Source organism: Podarcis vaucheri (assembly GCF_965113315.1).
Source record: "Podarcis vaucheri genome assembly, chromosome: 4".
Taxonomy (NCBI): Eukaryota; Metazoa; Chordata; class Lepidosauria; order Squamata; family Lacertidae; genus Podarcis; species Podarcis vaucheri.
Window position 1 is genome coordinate 19036073 of NC_138762.1, and position 24443 is coordinate 19060515.

General features: G+C 45.4%; 1 protein-coding gene across 6 annotated transcripts in view; it reads left to right on the forward strand.

Annotated features, from left to right (window-relative positions):
- AMOTL1 (angiomotin like 1) overlaps positions 1 to 24443 on the forward strand; it is a 76814-nt gene that overhangs the window by 6800 nt on the left and 45571 nt on the right. The window contains exons 2-3 of one of the 6 annotated variants that reach the window (XM_082219092.1): positions 5281 to 5457; positions 8223 to 8273. In XM_082219092.1, coding sequence (XP_082075218.1) covers positions 5373 to 5457; positions 8223 to 8273 — 136 coding nt within the window. In that variant the 5' untranslated portion in view covers positions 5281 to 5372. The other 5 variants (XM_082219095.1, XM_082219094.1, XM_082219093.1 and 2 more) reach the window with 5 other exon arrangements.

A 24443-nucleotide genomic window follows, 5' to 3' on the forward strand; every position in this document is an offset into this window, starting at 1 on the left:
GGGGTGGAGCTTGCATGCCTTATGTGTGGCTAGTTAATGCGAGCTGAGGGTTTTTTTCAATGCTGGACACCATTTTGTTGCACGTGCTGCTGCAAACTTTGCAGTGCAAAGCCAGGCCGGGGAGCCATCTTAAGTTGAGGCTGCATAGGCCTTGTGGTGCATGTGATTCAGATTCTATTCAGTTGAACCTCTGGTTACAAAGTTGGTTGGACAGTGTTCTCGAAGCTACCAGCAAGAGTTTGACCAGGACAGGAAGACTGGAGTGCCTGGAACAGGTGAGGCTACAGATCCCTTATTTTGGCTGCTGGTCCCTTATTTTCAAGGCTGCTGGTCCCTTATTTTCAAATCTGTAAGTTGACAGCTATGCTTCTAGAACGGTGAATGCATACTGGTTTTCCCAGTAGTGATGTATGGAAGTGAGAGCTGGACCATAAAGAAGGCTGATGAATTGATGCTTTTGAATTAAGGAGACTCTTGAGAGTCCCATGGACTGCAAGAAGATCAAACCTATCCATTCTGAAGGAAATCAGCCCTGAGTGCTCACTGGAAGGACAGATCCTGAAGCTGAGGCTCCAATACTTTGGCCACCTCATGAGAAGAGAAGACTCCCTGGAAAAGACCCTGATGTTAGGAAAGATGGAGGGCACAAGGAGAAGGGGATGACAGAGGACGAGATGGTTGGACAGTGTTCTTGAAGCTACCAGCATGAGTTTGACCAAACTGCGGAAGGCAGTGGAAGACAGGAGTGCCTGGCGTGCTCTGGTCCATGGGGTCACGAAGAGTCGGACACGACTAAACAACTAAACAACAACTCACATAACTCCAGAGAGAATCAATTTGCATAAATAATACAATACAACACTACCACATCACCGATCAATTAAGAACCACTAAATCTCTTTATAATGGCCCAGTCTATCTTACATGGACAGCACTCAAAAATTCAGCCACTATTAAAGTAATTTGATTATTCCTGTCCAAGAGCAGGTCCTGAACCGTTGGTAGCATAGAATTGACCCTGTTGAGCTGTATAGTTGTATATATAACTCAATAGACTCAATTCTATTGAGTTGTATATATATCAGCCTACTGTTTAATTCTGCTACCAAGGCCGAATCAGTGCTGCATGTCATGAAGTTTGTTCTTGTACAGTTGATTTAAGAATTAAAATTTAAAGTGTGGGGTGGCATGAGGGAAGCCAAATCATAGAGTAATAGTGTTGCAAGGGACCCAAGGGTCATCTAGTCCAACCCCCTGCAATGCAGGAATCTCAGCTAGAGCATCCTTGACAGATGGCCATCCAGTCACTGCATAAAAACCTCCAAGTAAGTTGAGTTCACAACCTTGCGAGGAAGTCTGTTCCTCTGTTGAACAGCTCTTACTGTCAGAAAGCTTTTCCTGTTTAGTCGGAATCTCCTTTCTTGGTTCGAGTCCTATCCTCCAGAGCAGGAGAAAACAATCTTGTTTCCTATTCCTTCTTTCATGCAACATCTCTTGAGATATTTAGCAATGGCTATGATATCTCCAACAAAGGTCCATATAGTAAAAGCTATGGTTTTCCCAGTAGTGATGTCTGGAAGTGAGAGCTGGACCATCAAGAAGGCTGATCGCTGAAGAATTGATGCTTTTGAATTATGGTGCTGGAGGAGACTCTTGAGAGTCCCATGGACTGCAAGAAGATCCAGCCTATCCATTCTGAAGGAAATCAGCCCTGAGTGCTCACTGGAAGGACAGATCGTGAAGCTGAGGCTCTAATACTCTAGCCACCTCATGAGAAGAGAAGACTCCCTGGAAAAGACCCTGATGTTGGGAAAGATGGAGGGCACAAGGAGAAGGGGATGACAGAGGACGAGATAGTTGGACAGTGTTCTTGAAGCTACCAGCATGAGTTTGACCAAACTGCGGGAGGCAGTGGAAGACAGGAGTGCCTGGCGTGCTCTGGTCCATGGGGTCACGAAGAGTCGGACACGACTAAACAACAACAACATGATATCGCCTATCAGTATTTTGCTCATGCTGTGGTTCCAGTCAGAAACTGTCCATGGCAGTATGCCTCTGAATGCTAGTTGTTGGGAATCACAAGTGAGGAGACTCTGTTGTGTTTACGTCCTGCGTTTGCGCTTCCCATTGGCATGAGGTTAGCCACTGTGAGAAAAGGATGCTAGATGACATGGCATACTACTGGTCTGATTCAACAGGGCCAGACACTTCCCCCTTCAAGCCATGAGAGACCCCAGGGGTTTCAGCACTTACTCAGTGTTCTGTTTCCTTGGAATGAAGGTCAGCAGAAACTGTAGTGTTTTTAGAATGTATGGTTTTATTTACAACCTGAGCATAGGATAGAGGCTCTTGCAGCATTAACACCCCCAAAGAGCTAGCGTTTCCATTAGTTACAACTCTAGATCCAACAGAGCAAAAACCTGTCTCTCCGCAGTTTCTCACCTGCTTTTAACCTTATAACTCTGGCTGTTGTTCCTCCTACATACCAGCTAAGTGAGTGGGATGAGGGAAAGGCCCACCCATTTGCTTCAATGAATGGCACCCCACGACTTCATTGTATATGCTAAATCGTGGTACTTAACTAGTCAGCCAAAGCCCAGTGCCTTGTTTAACAGGTTCCACAGCCTCTCCTACTAGATTATATCCCTTATTGGATACAGGATCATAGGACTGGAGGGGAGCCAAGGAAATCATCTGGACTGGACTGCCCCCCAAGCCCATACACTTGACACCCCCTCTGACTCATAACGTTATGTTCTTAAACCCTGGAGAGACATCAGCTTCGATGGATTAGAACACTTCATGGAGGATGAGGCTCTCCGTAGCCACGAGCCATAATGTCTGTGGTAAATTTCCAGTCGGAGACAGCATGCCTATGAATACCAATGGCTGAGAATCACAGACACATCATCCACCTTCCAAAGGGAACGAAACCCTGCTGCACAGCACCTGAAACGTTTTCATGACTCGAAATAAGTGGGGAGCGCATAAAAATTATAATGAAGCCCATTGGGTGCTGATTGAAATGACACAAACGGCATTAAAATGTCAGCTCGGCTCAGGCTCCCTGTGCTGCTCTGGGTGCTAGGCCAGGAAAAATAAATATATATATACACTAAAGGCTGCCCTAAGGGAGGCAGCTGCAGTAAGCCCTGCCAAGGCACTGAGGCTCTGCCAGCTGCCCAAGGATGTCAGGTGCAGGTGCCAGCCCTGTACAAATATAGATAATAAAACTGCATTGAACTGGAGTTGGACCCCATCTGCACTATGCATTTAAAGGCAGTATCATACTACTATAAACGGTAATGGGTTCCCCCAAAGAATTATGGGGAATGATGGACCTGGCACAAGACTCTTCCCTGCACCAGGCCTTCTCTGGCTCCCAGGAACGGAGGAGGGGGAGGAATAGGTGGCCACAGTCTGCAGCTCTCTTCCCTCTGCTTCCTCCAATGTGAAGCCATTCCGATTAGCGTACCTCAACAAAGATGGGAAATAGGGACTCTGTGCTACAAAGTGAGAAGCCGTGATGGCTTAAGGTCCTGACATTTTCGGGGCTGCTGGACACTAGGCAGTTCCTCTTCCCAGGGAACTCTGGGAATTGGAGCTCTGTGAAAGGAACAGGCAGAGCTGTCTTCCCCATTGGTGTTAGTGGTTCGTTGCGCCAGGGCAGGCGTGCCCTAGCAAGTGGGGGAGCTGCGTGGCTTTGCCAGCAGCCTCCCCTTTCCCTGCACGCACGCCAGCTGCGCCCCGCCAACTATATGGCTGGCGGGCATGCAGCTTCCTTCCCAAGCCTCCGCAGGAGGAGAGCGATCCCCGCAGAGGCTTAGGATGGAAGCCCCTCCCAAGCCTCTCCTAAAGTCGGTCCTGCTCCCGGTCGTTGTCCTCCTCCTGCTTCTGTGCGCAGCCTTCTCGGGGGGCCCGACGCCGGAGAGCGCGTCCACCAGCATGTTTTCCTGCTTGATTGCTGCCACCACACCAGGGTTCAGGGCAGTGGAGGAGGCAGAGGACATTTTCCACCGCCCCCTCCCTTGTTTTGGAGTTGCCAGGGGAGGGGCGCCATAGGGATCTTTGCACCACAGCGCCAGATATGCTTAAGACGGCCCTGGGAACAGGGTCCTCTGAACAACGCTCAGCACCCTTGACAAAATGTCCCAGAATTCTTGGTTTGATACTGTCTAAAATGTATAGTGCAAATGGGGCCTTAGTGAGTTTCCTACAGAAAGCAACACAGCCAAGGATTGGAGAGGCAGTTTAATTGATATGATCGATGGAGGAGGGGTAGAGTTACAAGACCAATACTAACTGCACCCTCAAGAGATTTCATTCACCTTCACTAATACAGACCCTTCAAGTGTCCCTATTTTCCAGGGACATCCCTGATTTAGAGAAGCTGTCCCAGTTTCTGATTTGATCCTGGAATGTCCCACTTTTCCTTAGGATGTCCCTATTTTCATTGGAGAAATGTTGGAGGGCATGGAGTTATCCGACCCTAAAGTCGTCTGAAGGCAATCCTGTACAGGGAAGGGTTTTCCCCCAAAACTGTTTAAAGTTTTATTATGTTCTTATATATGTTGGAAGCTGCCTAGAGTGACTGGGTCAACCCAGTAAGATGTGTGGGGTATAAATAGTAAAATTATTATTATGGAATGGGACGTCCCTGTTATATACTGAAGTTCTCACCCTGGGCCAGCAGGGGGATACTGTAGATAGTTATGCAAATGAAGGATCGAAAGTGACGTTCAGTGATTGGATAGTTTTGGAAAGTTGCTACAGTAATGTTGTACTGGAGCTCTATATAAGCAGGCTGACTGAGCCCTTCAGTTCAGTTCAGTTCTGGCCTCTGAATAAACAAGAGCTGTTTGAAGAATAGCTGTGTCGTCTGATATGTTCACCCACAACTGAACAGTCCCTATTTTCATTGGATAAATGTTGGATGTTATGCTATGTGCACATTATACCTTTAAAGCATATTCAGAGCACATTTTTCTCCTCAAAGAATTCTGGGCTCTGTAGTGTACCCTCACAGAGTTGCAATGCGCAGCAACCTTAAACAAACTACAATGCCCAGAATTCTTTGAGTGAAGAAATGTGCTTCGGCTGTCATTTAAGGGTGTGTTGTGTGTACATAGCCATACTGTGATGGGGCTTAGAGATGAAGTGGGGAGGAAATCTTAAAGGTGTTGCAGCATTTCTGCTTCACTGGCAACCTTCCATTCTTTCATATCCTGAAGTTGCTGGCAATTAACATAATTAACTATATGTTGCACATTTTTCTTTCAGAAAGAGCTGCCACCTCTTGTCATCTTGCAAAGCTTGCCTTTACTTTGCACAGATCGTTCAAAGTAGCGGTTCCTTTGACCTTGCACCAAAAGATGGACTTGAGTGAAAACTGGGACTTGGATGATGCCAACTGGCTGACTCACAGTGGAATTCTTCATTTTCTCAATGCTTTAAGAGGTATGGTATTCCAGATGGCTGTTAGATCTTACCCACTTCTAAGGATGGAAGGATTTGCCAGTTTTTATTCTCTCGGTTTCTCATTTTTCCAATCTTAAATGCAGTTCACCATATTTTGCAGCAACGTGTGGGGTTTTTTTTAAAGTCCTAATGAAAAATTTTCAGCATTTTATTCCATCCCTCCCCCCAATAACTACCATATTTTTCGTTCTATAAGACGCACCAGACCACAAGACGCACCTAGTTTTTGGAGTAGGAAAACAAGAAAAAAAAAATTCTGAATCTCAGAAGCCAGAACAGCAAGAGGGATCGCTACGCAGTGAAAGCAGCAATCCCTCTTGCTGTTCTGGCTTCTGTGATAGCTGCGCAGTCTGCATTCGCTCCATAAGACGCACACACATTTCCCCTTACTTTTTAGGAGGGAAAAAGTGAGTCTTATAGAGCAAAAAATACGGTACATTTTTACATGTGGTTTTGACTAATATACACATTTTTGCAAACAATATTCCCTAATGTAAGGCATGTTCTTTTCACTAATATTTTCATTTTTATGCGTATTTTCCCCAATATATGCATTTTTGCAAATATTGTTCAGTTGGATTTTTTTTTTTTTTTTGGACAAGTGCAACTTTGAAAGGATAGCTCTTTGCATTTCCTAGGTTATACTGAATTTACTTTTTCCTCCCAGGCCAATAGTGGAGATCAGAGGAAAGGAGAAATAATGAAACAGTTAAACACTCTCTCCTAGATACTTGCTTTCCTAGTGTTTCCTACATGTCTGTTAAAATAAGTTGGAGATCCTAATCGCAGATCTCTTGCTTCATTACATTTAGGTTGGCATTCAGGCTGACTGTATACCCAATAATAATAAAAATAGCAAATAACAGTTTGCTTTCTACATGTGTAAGGGGCTTTTTGTAGTGAGGGTGATCTAGGATGGGAACCAAAGTGTTTGCACTGTGTTGCCTTGAAGGAAGGATTCTAAAGGCACACAGAGATAATTAGCAACCTTTGGTAGCCCTATTTATTATTAAGAGTTGTCCTATGTTAAGAGTGGATTTGTTTCTTAGGATCCCTGTCTCCACTGTTAACCCCATTTCAATACTCTGCAGCAGAAGACATTGCACCTTTTCGTTAACCAGGGGTGGTGAACCTATGGCAGATATTTGTGGGACTACGACTGCCATCATCATTGACCATTGGCTATGCTGGCTGGCGCTGCCAAAAATATATACAGGGGAATACAGTCTCTTATCCAAGTGTACACACAGGCAACCAGTAGTCTGGTCCTCTGACTCTTTCATCCATGGCTTTATAATAACGGTTTATGAAGCAGTAGACCAGGGGTCAGCAAACTTTTTCAGCAGGGGGCCAGTCCACTGTCCCTCAGACCTTATTGGGGGGCTGGACTATATTTTGGAAAAATAAATAAATGAACGAATTCTTATGCCCCACAAGTAACCCAGAGATGCATTTTAAATAAAAGGACACATTCTACTCATGTAAAAAAAAAAAAAAACCAGACAGGCCCCACAAATAATCCAGAGATGCATTTTAAATTAAAGGACACATTCTACTCATGTAAAAACACGCTGATTCCCGGACCGTCCACGGGCCGGATTTAGAAGGTGATTGGGCAGGATCCGGCCCCTGGGCCTTAGTTTGCCTACCCATGCAGTAGACAAATGTCTGCATGGGGCCACTGGCTTCGAATCCTCATTCAGCCATGAGGCTCAGTGGGTGATCTAGGCTTCGTTGCTCTTTCTCAGCCTAATTTGCCTCAGAGTGGCTGAGAGAAAAATATAGGCTAAATCCACTTCTAAGGCACTGAGGGGTTTTTTGTGGGGGGGAGGAGGGAGGCTAATATAAAGAAAGAAAGCAGGCAGTGAGACCGTTGTTTTCTCCATGACACCATAGGCTGATAAAAATGTTGCAGGCCTGATGAAAAAGGGGGTGAAAAAGCTTCAAACAGGTGCAGGGAAGAAGTGAAGATTAACATTCCCCCTGCACCCCACTTTATCCTACCAAATGAGAAGTACTCTGGCTCCACAAATACCTATGGACTACGTGGGCTGCTTCTGTGATTACCGGTACTTACTCTACATTCAGAAGACTGTGGCATTTTGTCGATTTATTCGATTTGGATCTGGTCATTACTATTTTTATTTTTGTGGGAGGGGGATACAATTTCTAAAACACAACCTAAAAAAAAGGATGGAGAGTTCATGCCTATTACGTTTGCAGAATATGCCTGCTTTGGTTGCCTAGCAACCAAAGCAGGCTCAGTTGGCAGAAAGGGGGCTGCGTTGACTGAGAGGAGGTAGCTGTGTCAATTCAGGTGGGTAAGAGAAAGGAATGCTCCATTCACTCCTCACATCTGAAAGCCACAGATGGCTTTTTTCAGAACAAACTTTGGGTTCCCCCAAAGGAAGAAGATGGCACCAGGGAGGCGTTGCCAAAATAAGGAGGTGAGAGTCGGCAAAGGGGCTGCGCGACCATCTATCAGAGTATTTGGCCAGTGCAAAGTTTGTGGGCTGATGAGACCGAATAGCATCGTTCTGCGATGGAGATGCTTTTTCCCGTGCCCAAAGTTTATTGTCGTCATCAATCAAATCAGGCAGTGCTGAATTTAGGCACGGTATGAGGGGTGGGCCTAACTAAGTAGCTTAGAGAGAAGACCTTCGCAACTGCCACTCTGCATCAATTGTGACAAATGCCATTACTCTGGTTTTTCAAAAGGTTTGTTTGCTTCTCTCTCCCACCAGACACCGAGGCTTCCAAAAGTGATCCAGTGATCTTTGGTGCCCATCAGATAGGTAAGTAAATATCTCTGGAATTATTCGCATCTTTTGCAGTACAGTTTTGAGATATTTTAGGCTGCAGCCCTGTAGGAACTCGGTGGGATTTACTTCTGAGTAGATGTGTACAGGATTCACTGTTAACTGCTGAAAATATAGGATGGCTATATTTTCCTGTGGGGTTTTTTGGCGAGTTTTTAAGGGCCGAGCAAAAATGGCTTCACGGAAGTATTCACTCTGTTTGTGTGTGGTGAAATTGTGGGTGACATTTTGCTGAATATTCTTGGCAGGCGGAAGCAAAATTCCGCAACAGAAAATTCTGAGGGATTCCAGCTCCCTTAACGTTGAAACTCCATGGTTACTTCATACTCGTGGATGAATGAGCTAGGAGAGCCAGGCTGAAAAAGACAGGAGCCAAAGCCTATCGCTTCCTTCACTAATATTGAGAAATATTAAAAACTGGATCCACAGATGCACTCAAAGCTCATGGGGGGCAACATAGGGGGTGATATCTTGCTGAATGTTCTCAGGGGAGGACTGCAGTCGTCTAACAAGAACAGCTTGAAGAAAGAGCATTTCTCAAAAAAAATTGTCAGAAAATTATTTTCTGAGAAATTTTGGCTCCGCTCTGTCTTGCGATGTGAGATTTCTGCTGCTTGGAAGCTTTAGTCACCTGTGTTGGAGGTTTATTGTGAAGCTAGCTTGACCAAAGAGGCTGTACTTGCAGAACTGTTGCTTGCTCCATGTGTGGTGGCAATTGACCTCTAATCAATACTAGCCCTTAACCAAATGCAGTGGCGTAGCGTGGGTTGTCAGCACCCGGGGCAAGGCAAGTAATTTGCGCCCCCTAACTCGTGGATTTGCGCCCCCTAACCCTAACCCCCAGGTGTTGCGCCCGGTGCGGCCGGCCCCCCCTGCACCCCCCACGCTACGCCACTGACCAAATGGCACCCCAGGCAAAAAATGAGAATGTTTGGTGCTCCTTTTCCTTTTTCTAGGTTTTGGATATCTTGTTATTATTATTATTTTGCTTTCGTAGCCTCCTGCACAACTTTGATGCACAATTTAATCAAGCTGTTGTACATCTTTCTGTGAATAGTTATAATCGGTACCATCATATCAACGTAATGTTATCCGTGTGGGTCAGCGCTGTCTTTGCAAGCAAATCTGTATTGTTTGTTTCAGGTGTTGAGTGGGTAGCCTGTGACAATGGCACCCACATGATTTTCTCAATTATCATTTGCTAAATCAGTCTCGGTATGTGATGGATCCTTTTGGTATTAGCTGCAGATGAATCCTACATTTGGGGCAGATTCTGCCTATTCTGCAACTGCAGCCCCACTGACTGGAAAATATTCCTAGGAAGAGAGGTCAAGTTAGATTGAAATTTTACAATGTCAGAGTGTACTGACATAGTCAATATGCATATGATACATAGAATGATCACGTGAGAAGGGATCAAGTCCAACCCTGCCCGTGCAAGAAAAACATTGCTACAAGTGATTTGATGGCATACATTGTGTATGCCATCAAATGCCAGCAGTGCCCTTCAGCTCTCTATACTGGACGAACAGGCCAAACCTACACCAAAGGATAAATGGACATAAATCTGACATCAGGAATCACAAGACAGAGAAGCCAGTAGGAGAACACTTCAGTCTCCCAGGACATTCAATACAGGATCTCAAAGCAGCTCTCCTATTACAAAATAAATAGACTTGAAAGAGAAGTTGCTGAATTGCAACTTATCACTAAACTGAAAACTATGGAGAGACCTGGTCTGAATAGAGATATTGGATTCCTGTCTCATTACATATGCTAATCATCTGCATACTATCCCTGGCTTTTTCCTGTAGGACTAATTGCAGTCGTTAACGGGTTTACCATACCCATATATTGATTGCTACAAGTGTTCCTGATAGGTTGGATTGTTATCTATCAGGGGTCCTATATCATCAGATTTCCTGCATTAGCAGGGGGGTGGTCAAGGGAGTGGCTGGATCTCCTCAGCCACACCCAACTCTGGGTGCAAGGGTGCTTGCAATCACTGGAGATAAGGCTAGGAGTTATTCTTCTTTGGATCAAAGATTAGGCACCTTAGTGGAGGAAACTTAGAGCTGATTATCTACAACTGAGGTATTGTCTAGCACAGGGATGGGGGATCTGTGGGCCCCAGATGTTGTTGGACTACAATTCCCATCATCCCTGACCATTGGCCATGACGTTATCTGACCAGTTAATTTTAGAGCTGCACAAAGTGTCTATGGGGATGACAAACTTGTGATTGTTATGACCGGCCCCAATAAACTAATGAATCCAGATGGATCTCTGAATTCCCTGCTGTGGGTTGGTGGTGGTGGAGAGTTTCCTACAGATTCAGCCAGAACTCCTGGTCTCCATTTGGAATGAGGGAATGTCTTGGGTCATAGACGCAATTGCTCCCAAATGGCCCTGGACTAATTTTAAAGCCAGTTTGGAACCGGGATTATACAGGTATATTATTCTTGGTATTAGTAATATTGGGCATCTTTCACACTTGTAGTTTTTTATTGCTGCAAGTTGCTTTGAATGGACTTCGCTTGGAAATGCAGCATATATTGTATGTAAATATGTGGTGGGCTAGAAGCTCCCCCTTTCTAGGTTTAGCACCCTATTAAAGTTCACATGCTTGCCAGCCCCATTCAAATCCTTGCATGGGTCTACAGATGGGTTTGCAATCTAGCCAGGTCCTGTGGCAGCACCAGTTGTATGAACTAGCCCATCTACACACATGGTTCCTCACATCTTATGGAATCCTAGTGCCACCCCCCCCCTTTAAGCATAGAGGCTGCCAAGTACATATGGAGGAATTTGTCAATTTTGCATTCTTGCTTTTCATATATTAAGTTCGTTTCTCCACATTTCAGCAGTCTGTGATTTCTTTTTAAGGACTCATGAACATTCTTCAGCTTTTCAGTGCAAATTTATCTGAATATGCACATTTTTTAATGCAGTGCCCATTTCCACAAGCAAAAGCACATTTTTGTATGCCATTTTTCACCAATATGTGCGTTTTGGGGCACATTATTTGGATAACTGCATAGCAGAATTTTGAGAAGTCTGGATTTCGAAGAATAACTGTGTTTTGGTTTGCCTAAAGGTAAAGAAACCACTGACCATTAGGTCCAGTCGTGGACGACTCTGGGGTTGCGGCGCTCATCTCGCTTTATTGGCCCAGGGAGCCGGCGTACAGCTTCTGGGTCATGTGGCCAGCATGACTAAGCCGCTTCTGGCATATCAGAGCAGCACACAGAAACGCCGTTTACCTTCCCGCTGGAGTGGTACCTGTTTATCTACTTGCACTTTGACGTGCTTTCGAACTGCTAGGTTGGCAGGAGCAGGGACCGGGCAACGGGAGCTCACCCTGTCACGGGGATTCAAACTGCCGACCTTCTGATCGGCAAGTCCTAGGCTCCGTGATTTAGACCACAGCGCCACCTGGTTTGCCTATTGGTCCATAAAGTACAAAATAGGTAGGTTTGCATTGAAATGCAAACTGAGCCATTCTTACAGGTGAGAGTCTGAATTCTCAGCTTCTCTCCTAACCCAACAGAGGCAGAGCAGTTGCAGTAATGATCCCTCCAGTCAGTATCCTGTAGAGGTCCCCTGCAGCTGATGCAGAACAGAGCCAGATGCCAGTGTGGACGTGCACAAAAAAGAGACGGAAGCGAAAGCCTTTGTGATTTTCATTGCAGCACAACTAGAAATCCAATTCCATTTGATGTTCTTTAAAAAACAAAAACAAAAATCTCCCCCAAGCTGTTTGCTCAGATTATTTAGTGGCCACCCAGCTGTGAGAATTGGCTTCCCCCCCTCCCCCTCTCACATTCTGACCTCATCTGATCTTGGAATGAATCCAAAGAGCCAGTGCTGTGGCTGACAGCATGCTCTGTCAGAAACAAAAGAGGTCAAATTATTAAAAGAAAGTAAGAAAGGGGCGCTCTTCACATCCAAATAGAGAAAACAGATGTGCGGTGACTTTTTTCGGTGCTCTTTCCAGCAGCAGTCCTGTACGTTAGGAGAAGGCGCATTAGGCGGATATGTTATAAATATGTACATTCATCACCATGGCAAAAGATCTCGTGGCGGCTATTAATTTTAGGGGTGGAATACAAGGTCTCTTTCAGTGCCTACCGGATTCGGGTGCCAATGGGCCATGTGGTAGCAAGGCTCGCTTTAAACACTTCTTGCAGACGGAACTTTGGAGCTACTGTGGGACAAGGCATGCAGTGAGGAGCTCCTTTGACTCTTTAACCTGACGCAATTTCAGCCGGCAGATTACTTTTGCCACGAGACGTGCTGCGGCGAGCTGTGTTTCTGGGGGACGGGGAAATGAGGTTTGTGATGAGTTGGGAATAAGCAGCACTCTTTCGCTAGACCCGTGATGGAGTGAAAAGGATGGTAAGTGACTCTCTTGATGCCACCCTCTAACTATAAATGTAGCTAGTAAAATGTTCATCATTAATTAGGGTAGGGAGGGAATGTACTGATGGAGAGATTTTATATTGCAAGGGCTCCTCTGAAGATGCAATGTGCAAAGCCAGTCCTATCATTAGGTAGTGCTTGGGCAGAAGATGGTGTTTCAAACTTTTTTTGAGTTTTTGGAACAGCAGTGCTGTTTCCATTCATTTGAATGAATGAATGAATGAATGAATGAATGAATGAATGAAAAAACACCCCGTAACAAATAAAGTTACAAAACACCACTCTTTTTCAAATATATTCTTGAAAGTATTGTCATGCGTGGGGGGAGGTTATTCTGAATGCTTGGGCCCTCTTCTAATTCTTGTAATAGCCAGGCTAGCTTCTTCGTGAGGTAATAGCCTGGGTGATGGGCCATTAAGGGAATGAAGGAAAGAGCTCTTTGCAAGATCACCTCCTGGCAAATAGAAGGGGAAGAAATGGAGGCGGTGAGAGATTTTACTTTCTTGGGCTCCATGATCACTGCAGATGGTGACAGCAGCCACAAAATTAAAAGATGCCTGCTTCTTGGGAGAAAAGATGCATTGCATCTTGCAATGACAAACCTAGACAGCACCTTAAAAAGCAGAGACATCACCTTGCCAACAAAGGTCTGTATAGTTAAAGCTATGGTTTTCCCAGTAGTGATGTATGGAAGTGAGAGCAGGACCATAAAGAAGGCCGATCGCCGAAGAATTGATGCTTTTGAATTATGGTTATTTTTGTAATTTGTGTGTAATTTAGTATTTGTGTGTGTGTGTTTTTCTTGTTGTATAAATAAAAAACTATGGTGCTGAAGGAGACTCTTGAGAATCCCATGGACTGCAAGAAGATCAAACCTCTCCATTCTGAAGGAAATCATCCCTGAGTGCTCACTGGAAGGACAGATCCTGAAGCTGAGACTCCAATACTTTTGTAATATACTTTTGTAATATTTGTAATATTATGCATAATATTTATGCATAATATTTGTAATATTTAACAACTTTGAAGATGTGGCCCCCCATAATTTCCGTAACACCAGGCACAGTCCCGAATTTACGGAAGCTGTCCCTGTTTCTGGTTTGACCCTAGAATGTCCCTTGTTTCCTTAAAGGTAAAGGGACCCCTGACCATTAGGTCCAGTTGTGACCGACTCTGGGGTTGCGGCGCTCATCTCGCTTTATTGGCTGAGGGAGCTGGCATACAACTTCCGGGTCATGTAGCCAACATGACTAAGCCGCTTCTAGCAAACCAGAGCAGCGCACAGAAACGGCGTTTACCTTCCCGCCGAAGCGGTACCTATTTATCTACTTGCACTTTGACGTGCTTTCGAACTGCTAGGTTGGCAGGAGCAGGGATCGAGCAACAGGAGCTCACCCTGTCGTGGGGATTTGAACTGCCGACCTTCTGATCAGCAAGACCTAGGCTCTGTGGTTTAACCCACAGCGCCACCCGCGACGGCCCTATTTTCATTGGAGAAATGTTGGATGGTATGGAGTTATTCCACCACAGAGCCATCTGAAGGCAGCCCTGTGTAGGGAAGTTTTTTAATGTTTTATTATGTTTTTTATAGATGTTGGAAGCTGCCCAGAGTGGCTGGAGCAACCCAGTCAGATGGGCGGGGTATAAAGAGTAAAATTATTATTATTTGCATTATTATTATTATTGAATAGGACGCCCCTGTTTGCATCAAAGAATGACATACCTAGACAGCATCTTAAAAAGCAGAGACATCACCTTGCCAACAAAGGCCCGTATAGTTAAAGCTATGGTTTTCCCAGTAGTGATGTATGGAAGTGAGAGCTGGACCATAAAGAAGGCTGATCACCGAAGAATTGATGCTTTTGAATTATGGTGCTGGAGGAGACTCTTGAGAGTCCCATGGACTGCAAGAAGATCAAACCTATCCATTCTGAAGGAAATCAGCCCTGAGTGCTCACTGGAAGGACAGATCCTGAAGCTGAGGCTCCAATACTTTGGCCACCTCATGAGAAGAGAAGACTCTCTGGAAAAGACCCTGATGTTGGGAAAGATGGAGGGCACAAGGAGAAGGGGACGACAGAGGACGAGATGGTTGGACAGTGTTCTTGAAGCTACCAGCATGAGTTTGACCAAACTGCGGGAGGCAGTGGAAGACAGGATAGCCTGGCAGGCTCTGGTCCATGGGGTCACGAAGAGTTGGACATGACTAAACAACAACAACAACAACAACAACAACGAGTTATTCCACCATGGAGCCATCTGAAGGCAGCCCTGTGTAGGGAAGTTTTTAAATGTTTTATTATGTTTTTTATATATGTTGGAAGCTTCCCAGAGTGGTGGGGGCAACCCAGTCAGATGGGCAGGGGTATAAAGAGTAAAATTATTATTATTTGCATTATTATTATTAATTATTATTGATTGGACGCCCGTTTTTGCACCAGAGAAATGCTGGAGGGTATGCCCTTTTAAATGTTTTATTATGTTTTTTATATATGTTGGAAGCCACCCAGAGTGGCTGGGGCAACCCAGTCAGATGGGCGGGGGGATAAAGAGTAAAATTATTATTATTATTATTATTATTATTGATTGGACGCCCCTGTTTGCATCAGAGAAATGCTGGTGGGTCTGTCCTTCCCACCACCCGGCGAGAAAGGAACTTTCCCCGGGCGGAAAGTTCCAGTTTCCGCGCGCTAGGACCTGGCAAGCGCCGCGCGGCGGCGATGTGCGACTTCTCTGCTGGAGCGTGTGGGTTGGCGGCGGCGGAGCGGGTAGAATTACGCTGGCAATCCCAGCCCCTTGGCCGCCTTTCCAAGGGACCGCTCTTGCTTGGCGAAGGAAAAGAAGGAAGATCTGCCCAGAGAGAGAGAGAGAGACGGTGAAAGCAAGAAGCAGACAAGAGAGAGCGCTCGGCGGGGCGAATACATGGGCCAACATTAGGACCCAGAGAAGCCGGCGATGATTTGGGCAGTAGGTAAAAAAGCTCCGCTGACATTCCTGGCATTCCGGCGCGGGGAAATAGGGGCTGTTTGGAGTATTTCGTGCGTGTTTGCTGCTTTTTCGGAGCGCCTGCAAACGGCGCTTTGCAAGGACGCAGCCTGTCATTTGCGCGCTTGGGGAGGGGGGGAGAGACACCCCTCCTCTCCCCATTGCTTCTCTCCTCTCCTCCCCTTCCTTCTCTTTTCTTTTTCCTGGGCTGGGCTGGAAGTGGGAAGCTGAGCCGCGCTCGCTTCGCGGGGTCTTTTGCGGGGAAACTTCGGAGCCAAAGAGGTAATGACGGAACTGTGCGCGGTGCGGGAGAGAGAGAGAGAGGAAAAGCCCGGGCAGCCACCGCGTCATCCTCTGCAGGGATGATGGAGAGGGGAAAGTGCGGAGTTGCCTGCCAATTTTAGGACTCCCCACCCCCCTCCACTCCCTAGGCATGGATGTTCATAGCGATCTGGAAAGCCAGAGGGGCTAGTTGTACTCTGGGAAACTTTTTGGACATATGGTAGGAAAGCTTTTCGTTTAGCTTATTTTTAAGTTGTTGACCCGCGAAGAGGTCCGGGGGAAAGTCCTGATTTCTGTAAAGTTGAATCCGGGCTGCTCCATAGTTCAGCTGACTGCATTGAAAAAAGTAGAGCACGGAGAGAGAGAGAGCGAGCATGAGCAGAGCAGAGGAGCTGCCTCTAATTTAAAAGTATATAGTAATTATTTGTATCCTGCTTGGGGAGCTTTTCGATCAGGTGCCCTGTAAATATCCTGCATAAAATAAAGACCTGATTTCGAGAAGCGTGATATTTTCCTACAGCAGAGCAGGGGTGCGTGTACATGCCAGGAGGAAAATAGCAAGAAGGAAGGACATATAGTGCATTGAGAGTGTTCTTGAAAAAGCAGGGCATAGCGTGCCAGGCTGTTTTTCATTGCTTGACAGGAGGCTGCTGTAGCATTGGGAGGCTGCTTTAGCTTCCCCCCTCGGTTACAGCGCATATCAATGTGTGGTTTCCAAAATAGGTCTGTCATATGGTGGGGTTTTGCTCTGCCTTTAGGGAGATGATCCATCATTGCCAGGTTTAGCGCTCTTTTGAGGCTCAAGAAAAGCTGGTGGCTTGTCAGATTGGAGGGTTGGGGGAATCCAAGGTCCGGTGGTTGCCACCTTTTGTTTCTCTGGAGAGGCTCTTGATCCCCAAAGAGGTTTCCAACAAGCAGGCATCCGTCCACACTGCAGAAGCGTTTTCCATGTTTGTGCCTCCACGGTTGGGCACCCTATCATGTTGTCTGTCTGTTAAAAAAAGTTGGCAACCCTTTCCAAGGGACGCAGTTATAAATGTATGACTGTGTGGCGTGCCTGGTTTCTGAAAAGAACCATGTCGGGAATCCACAAGCCTGAAAAGAACCTGTGAATGCTACTGAATGAGGCCAAGGCCCATCTAGTCCACTTCCTGTCTTCGCAGTGTCCAACTAGATGTCTGTGGGAAGCTTCAAAGCAGGACCTGAGTCTTGCACCATGTTTTCTAGAAGCTCTTCTTTGTGACTGTGGAGGCTGGTGTGCTTGCTCAGTTATGAGAAAAATCTGGAGGCGCCTTTGATTCAGTGGGAAAGATCTATCCCTCGCATGCAGACCTTCCTAGACTTTCTCGCATGCAGACCTTCCTAGACCTTCCCTCGCATGCAGACCTTCCTAGACTTTCTCGCATGCAGACCTTCCTGACCTTCTGATTCCTAGCCAATCAGAAGGTCAGCAGTTCGAATCCCCACGACGGGGTGAGTTCCCGTTGCTCGGTCCCAGGTCCTGCCAACCTAGCAGTTCGAAAGCACGTCAAAGTGCAAATAGATAAATAGGTACCACTCCGGCAGGAAGTTAAACGGCGTTTCCGTGCACTGCTCTGGTTCGCCAGAAGCGGCTTTGTCATGCTGGCCACAAGACCCGGAAGCTGTATGCCGGCTCCCTCAGCCAATAAAGCGAGATGAGCGCCACAACCCCAGAGTCATTCACAACTGGACCTAATGGTCTGTTTACCTTTAGTTTAAAAAGGAGTTCAGTTGGCAGATCTGGGAAATACTTGGGGATGGAAGGGGGAGTATTGTAGGATCCATAGCTCTGTGGCAGAGCACTTGCTTGGCTTGCAGAAGTTCCCAGGTTCGATCCTGGGCATCTCCACTTATAAAACAATCAGGTACAAGTCGGTGGCGGGGAAAGACCCTCTACCTGAAACCATATAGAGGTCCTGCTGGGCAGAGTAGAAAAAAATTACTAGCCTAGATAGATCAATAGTCTGATCTAACACTGAGCCTCCTCATAGGTCTGCAACACATTCATTCACATCACACTGCAAATGCTGCTCCTGCTGCTGTGTGTGCAACAGCTAGGGAGCCTTGACTACAAAATTGGCTGCGGTGGAAGTTTGGCACTTAAAATCCTAAAACACCTGTGACCCAAATTCTCTGCAAGCATGCCATCTTCCATGCTGACCTACTCGTGGCCTTAAGATCAATGGATGGTGCCCTCTTGGTAATTCCTGTGCGGGATGAAGTGTGTGGTGTTGAGGGTTCAGGAGAAAGCCTTTTGTATTGAGGTGCACCCGGCCTCAACCCTAATATAACTTTAGGCGATTGGTTAAGGTGCACTTTTTTGGGTGGCCAGGTGGAGGAGGAGAGACCTAACTGGATAAATTAATCGATTTGTTGCTGCTGCTATTAGCAAATGGTTGTTGATTTGTTATGTATTTGAGGGTTGTGTTATTTTGTGGATGTTACGCTTAGTTTTTATCTTGTCTAGTTTTGTTGTAAACTGCCCTATGGCTCATAACAAGGGTAGTATATAAACACTCCAAATAAATATTCTGATGCCCCAATACTGACAAAAAGTTTAAAAAGATAAACTTCTTTCTGAGCCGGTACAATTCCGGCAAGGAAGCAACTCTGCCTGTAGGGTGGTATGTGATTCTACCAGTTCCGTTGACTTGTTTGTTTTTAGTGTATGAAGAGAGCAGGAAATATTTCCAATACCGCATAGTTTTCAGTCAACAAACATTGCTACAAAAATGAAACATGTCTTTTGTGTGGACCCTGGACTGCTCCCAAAATGGTATCATAATCTTCTCCTTATTGCGGTAATGTAAGTGTGTGTGTGTCATTTGGTTAATTTCCAAAACATATTGACAGCTGAGATAAGAAAAAAAACAGCTCTTGGACAAGGTTTGTACATTGTACCATCCATGACACTGTGCTCCTCAAACCACTGATTCTGTAGAAGAGCCTGTTGGTAGACCAAGTTGGTATAGTGGCTAGATCAGTCTCCTCCAACCTCATGCCCCGCAGATTATGTCAGTCTCCTGCTCCCATCAGCCCCTGACAGCATGGCTCATGGTGAGGGATGCTGGGAGTTATGGTCCAGCAACATCTGAAAGGCAACAGGTTGTGGGGGTGGGATTGGGTTAGAGCATAGGACTTTGGCCTGGGTCCAAATCTCTAGTTAGCAGCAAAGACTTCCTGACAGTAAGAGCTGTTCAACAGTGGAATTTGCTGCCAAGGAGTGTGGTGGAGTCTCCTTCTTTGGAGGTCTTTAAGCAGAGGCTTGACAACCATATGTCAGGAGTGCTCTGATGGTGTTTCCTGCTTGGCAGGGGGTTGGACTCGATGGCCCTTGTGGTCTCTTCCAACTCTATGATTCTAAGATTACTGGGTGGCCTTCCTTGGCCAGTCACTATCACTCAGCTTAATCTACATCACAGGGTTGCTGTAAGGAAGAGGACCTGTGCTCCCTGGAGGAAGTGGAGACTATAATCCAGCCTTTTATTTAATATCTTGCCTGATATACAATGGCTGTGACCAGGCTGGGATAGCAAAGATAATAATAGTAATAATAATTTATTATTTATACCGGGAGGCGCTGTGGGTTAAACCACAGAGCCTAGGACTTGCTGATCAGAAGGTTGGCGGTTCAAACCCCCACAATGGGGTGAGCTCCCGTTGCTCGGTCCCTGCTCTTGCCAACCTAGCAGTTCGAAAGCACATCAAAGTGCAAGTAGATAAATAGGTACCGCTCTGGTGGGACGGTAAGCGGCGTTTCCGTGCACTGCTCTGGTTCGCCAGAAGCAGCTTAGTCATGCTGGCCACATGACCCGGAAGCTGTACGCCGGCTCCCTCGGCCAGTAAAGCGAGATGAGCGCCGCAACCCCAGAGTTGTCCGCGACTGGGCCTAATGGTCAGGGGTCCCTTTACCTTTACCTTACTCTTAATCTCAGGGTTATGGGTTCAAGCCCCATGTTGGGCAGAAGACTCTGCCTCATTCATCTGCAGCAATCCTGGACAATTCTATGACTCCAGGATTGGTTAGGTATGTGCGCTCATGAGAGAGAGGCTGGGGACAGGGATCTGTTTTCTGAGCATACATCCTGGTTTGCTTGCACAAAACTTACACAGCGCCTAGTCTTTATTGAGTCCTTATTCTGATTTGTTTGTGGTGAGGTTACACAACAATGCTAGTTTATTCTGATTTCATCCTTTCTGTTAATCATTGATTCCATGCTTTTCAGTGCATTTCACAATCAACACCGAAAATAAATGGATATCGCGCCTTGTTGCACCAGAGCGATAGAGCCCCTTAATTCGCTTCAGTTGTGTAAACTTAAAGTTCTGGTGTGGAATTGAATCCCTCCCCCTCTAGAGTCAACTTGGGCGAGAGAGAAACTGAGACACAATAGCGGCAAAGAGCAGGGTCTTTATATCAGTAGCTCCAAGGCTGTGGAACAAACTTCCCTCTGTAGGTTATAGCTCTCCCTCTCTATTGACTTTCCAGCAAGGGTTGAAAATAAAGTTTCCGGTCATTTGGCCTTCAGTACAGCTAGCTAGCTAGCTTGGTTGGTTGGTGCTGTTTCTGTTGTTCCCTGTCTACAGGTTTTTTTTTTGTTTGTTTTTAGGCGTGGGGAGTAATTAGGATGTTTTTGTACACTGAGTTTGTGTGAAGGTGGCTAACAGGTTATTCTGAATAAATAATAATACAATCAGATAGTAATGTTTATCCTAACAACAGGGCATCTGGCTCCATGTGGTTTCTGTGAATTCAGTTAAGTTTATTTACTTAGGCAGTTTTGTTATTTCCAAATAAATAAAATTAAGAGGGGCAGAGGAGTGTACAGGAATTGTATATCACAAATCAGGCCATTAATTAAAAACATATAGCACTGTGCTCAGTTTAAAAATGAAGTTTATAGTATGTGCTGGCCATCTGTCATGAGATTCCTGCATCGCTGGGGTTGGTCTAGATCACCCTCTGGTAACTTTTCAGCTCTATGCTTCTACCATACGGGCATTTCTGCTTTTACACCGTTATTATCCCTACAACTCAAGACTGCTGTATGCACCCTAAATCTCTCTTGCATCTAGCCAACCCACCTCCAAATTCTGCAAAATTTTGTTATTCAGCAAGCAGAGCCATGTAAAAAAGGGAAATATTTGTTCTATAGCTTTCTCCCATCGCTGATCTTGATATTCTTAGAGCAGAATTTTAACCACTCTCCCAGCTCAAGATAATAATAATAAGAAATAACAACGATACTTACAGTAATTACCATTCTGTGTAAAACACACTACATTTTAGGTTGCTTCTATGTGCTTTGTAATAGCGGGTACCAAATCCCTTTCAAAGAGTCAGATATGAATGGCTAGGATTGCTTTTTCTAAAAACAAACAAACTCCTGCAAGGGGGAACGGTGTGGTTTGCATAAGAAAAACCACACACTGGTGTTAACAATGGGCTGGCTAATTGCAGGAACAATTCTAAGTAAATGATCCTAAAAAGGTCTTTCCTTGGCAAACAGCCTGAAAAAAGAGAGAGAAAAGAGCAGGCAGACTCTGTGTTGACTGCTCTAAATGCCAAACATACAAGAGGGATTATCTTCCATTATTTACTTCCAGGGTTCTTTCTCGTTGGAAACTGCAACTGAGGTTAAAAGGATTCAGGCTGCAGCTCAGTACAGAGAAATCTAGTTTGCTGCAGATGAATGAGGCAGAGAGCATTTTAGCACACTTTGCACACTAAAGTGATATGGAAATGATTGGCAGTGGTGACTACAGTGATTATAGTATTCGTCCTTATTAATAAGCAGGGTGGGTTTATTTAAATGGGTGGGCTGGGTCCTGACTAACAGTGCAATCTAAGTTCTATTCAGTTCAGTGTGGGATATTTATTTACTACCGGTATATTTCTGGGCTGCCCTTCATCTGTCAGGATCATGCGGCAGTTAGCCATTGCCCTCATGTTGTTTTAACACGAATACCTCATATATATTTTTTTGGCTGTATTTCCTCTGTTGTTGGTATATTCAGAGGCATGCCCTCCCTGATCCTAAAAATAGTACATTATTATTGTTAGTATTACAGTGGTACCTCAGGTTAAGTACTTAATATGTTCTGTAGGTCCGTTCTTAACCTGAGGTACCACATTAGCTAATGGGGCCTCCTGCTGCTGCCGCACGATTTCTGTTCTTATCCTGAAGCAAAGTTCTTAACCTGAAGCACTGTTTCTGGGTTAGCGGAGTCTGTCACCTGAAGCGTATGTAACCTGAAGCACCACTGTATTAGTATTAGTATTAGCATTTCTATACGGTTTTTTTTTATTTTTAAGGGGGGGGATCTCAATCATGCCCCAGAAGCTTTTCCCTTCATTAAGTTGTCTAATCCGCTTTCAAATCCATCTAAGCTGGTGGCCACTGGCCACTTCTGCTTTCTTCAGAAGATTAATTTGGTAGTTGTGATGTTGCACCAGACTACGCAGGGGTGCGTGCTCAAAAAGCCCATCTGAGCCGATGTGTGGGTGGATGAAATGAAATACTACAAAAGATTGCTTTTATACTTGTTTCTTGGAACATGAGCCAGCTGTGTGTATGGTTTAAAAAGTGTAGATTCCGTGTTAGCGTTCTGTGTTTTATGCTACAATGGGTTTGTTTAAAAAGTAAAATTAGCTCCTGAAATGAACAAGGACACATTCAGAATAGTAATTTATAATCTTGTTTGTGTCGTGCTACTCATAACTAGGTTATTCCTCTGTAATAAACAAAAATCAGCCCTTATTTTCTTATGGGGGACACAAGAGCCCTTATAGAGTCCTTTGTAGTTTCTCCACCGGTTGGAGAAAATGACAGAGGCCAACCAGAGAATATTGAGAAGCAAAGCAGCTAGTAAGCCTGATCTTTATTGAACTGTCCAACAGGGTGCCCCCTTCACACACAGGAGAAGAAAGAGGACCCAGAACCCAGGTGTGCCCACCCTTATATAGACATTTTAAATTGCCCGCCCTGGAGTCCAAGACCACCCCCAGAAACATCATACCTACATCACAGAAAGGGTGGTCTACAACAGAAATCTGAGTGCGTTGTTTATCTCCTGTCTGGCAGATTACCTGTTAATGGTCCCTTGATTGGATTACTTGGGGAGCCTGGCCAGTCTTTTGTAATGATAAATACTTAGTTCCTGAGCCAGGTCACAGGCTCACCCTATTCATACACAGACATACCCTTAAGACAGGATTTGTGAACAAAAAGACAATGGGAAGGCTTTTCCATTTTCCATCGACCTTGCAGAGAAATATTTGAGGTCAATTTGGGAGGGACAAAATGGTTTCAGGACTTTTTCTGTGGGGTTCCAGACATGTAGCCTATATATGCAGTTATGAACATTTATTATATATATAAAAGACCTTATTTTTTTTTTATTTCACCACATAGCTGTGCGATTTTGACACAGAAAAGTGTAGAATGAGCCCAAAATTCAGAGTGGGTTGGTTGTAGCTGACCTAGCTCTGCAGCCTTGGCCTAGCTCTGAGGCAGGTTTGGTTTAGGTGTGGACAAGGACTGGAAAGTCCAGGAACATGGGTATGGGGAGGGACCTGGGAGTCAGGCACCAGATCAAGCAGTTATGGAGCAAAGGGTCACGGGGCAGGCGCAGAGAGCCATGCAGAAGGCTCTGGGGTAGCAGCAGAGGGTTGGAGAGGCCAATAGCTGCTGTCAGGTCAAAGGTAAAGTGGACAGCCCAGGATCCACCATCTGAGGTAGCAGTCAGGAAGCAGGAGAAATAGGGGAGAGTCTTTGAACTCAAGACCAGTTGCTCAAGTTCGGCTTGTTGTGTCTTGATGCCTTTTAATGTCAGCTGACTCTCTTCAGGTTTGAATTGCAGCCTAGACGGCACCCATTTATCCCAGGCATCCCCAAACTCGGCCCTCCAGATATTTTGGGACTACAATTCCCATCATCCCTGACCACTGGTCCTGTTAGCTAGGGATGATGGGATTTGTAGTCCCAATGCATCTGGAGGGCCGAGGTTTATCCCAACCTAAGGCCTAGTCTGCCCGACTTCTTGCAGGCTTTGTCTGAGTGCTGGGGATCCTTCTCCACAGCCCTTTTAACGGCTCCAATGTGGTAGATTACCCTCTCTCATCTCTTGGTCATTTTCTGGCATGACAAAGAGCCAGGAGACCAGAAATCGGCTTTCTGACCTGCCTCAGCTGAAAATCTATAGCAATCAGTATTTCACATGTAAATTGTTGACAGTGTAAATTTTTGTGTGTGAAAAAGTGCAACATAAATGTTGACAGTTGCATAAATATTATATTCAGCATTCGCTTATGAATGTCTACAAAGCAAATCAGGATCGTCAGCATTCAGATACAGTCACCAAATTGCTTAATATGGATGATGAATACCTTGCTTGTGTAAGATAATGTTTGCTGATATCTGTTGGGTGTATAAA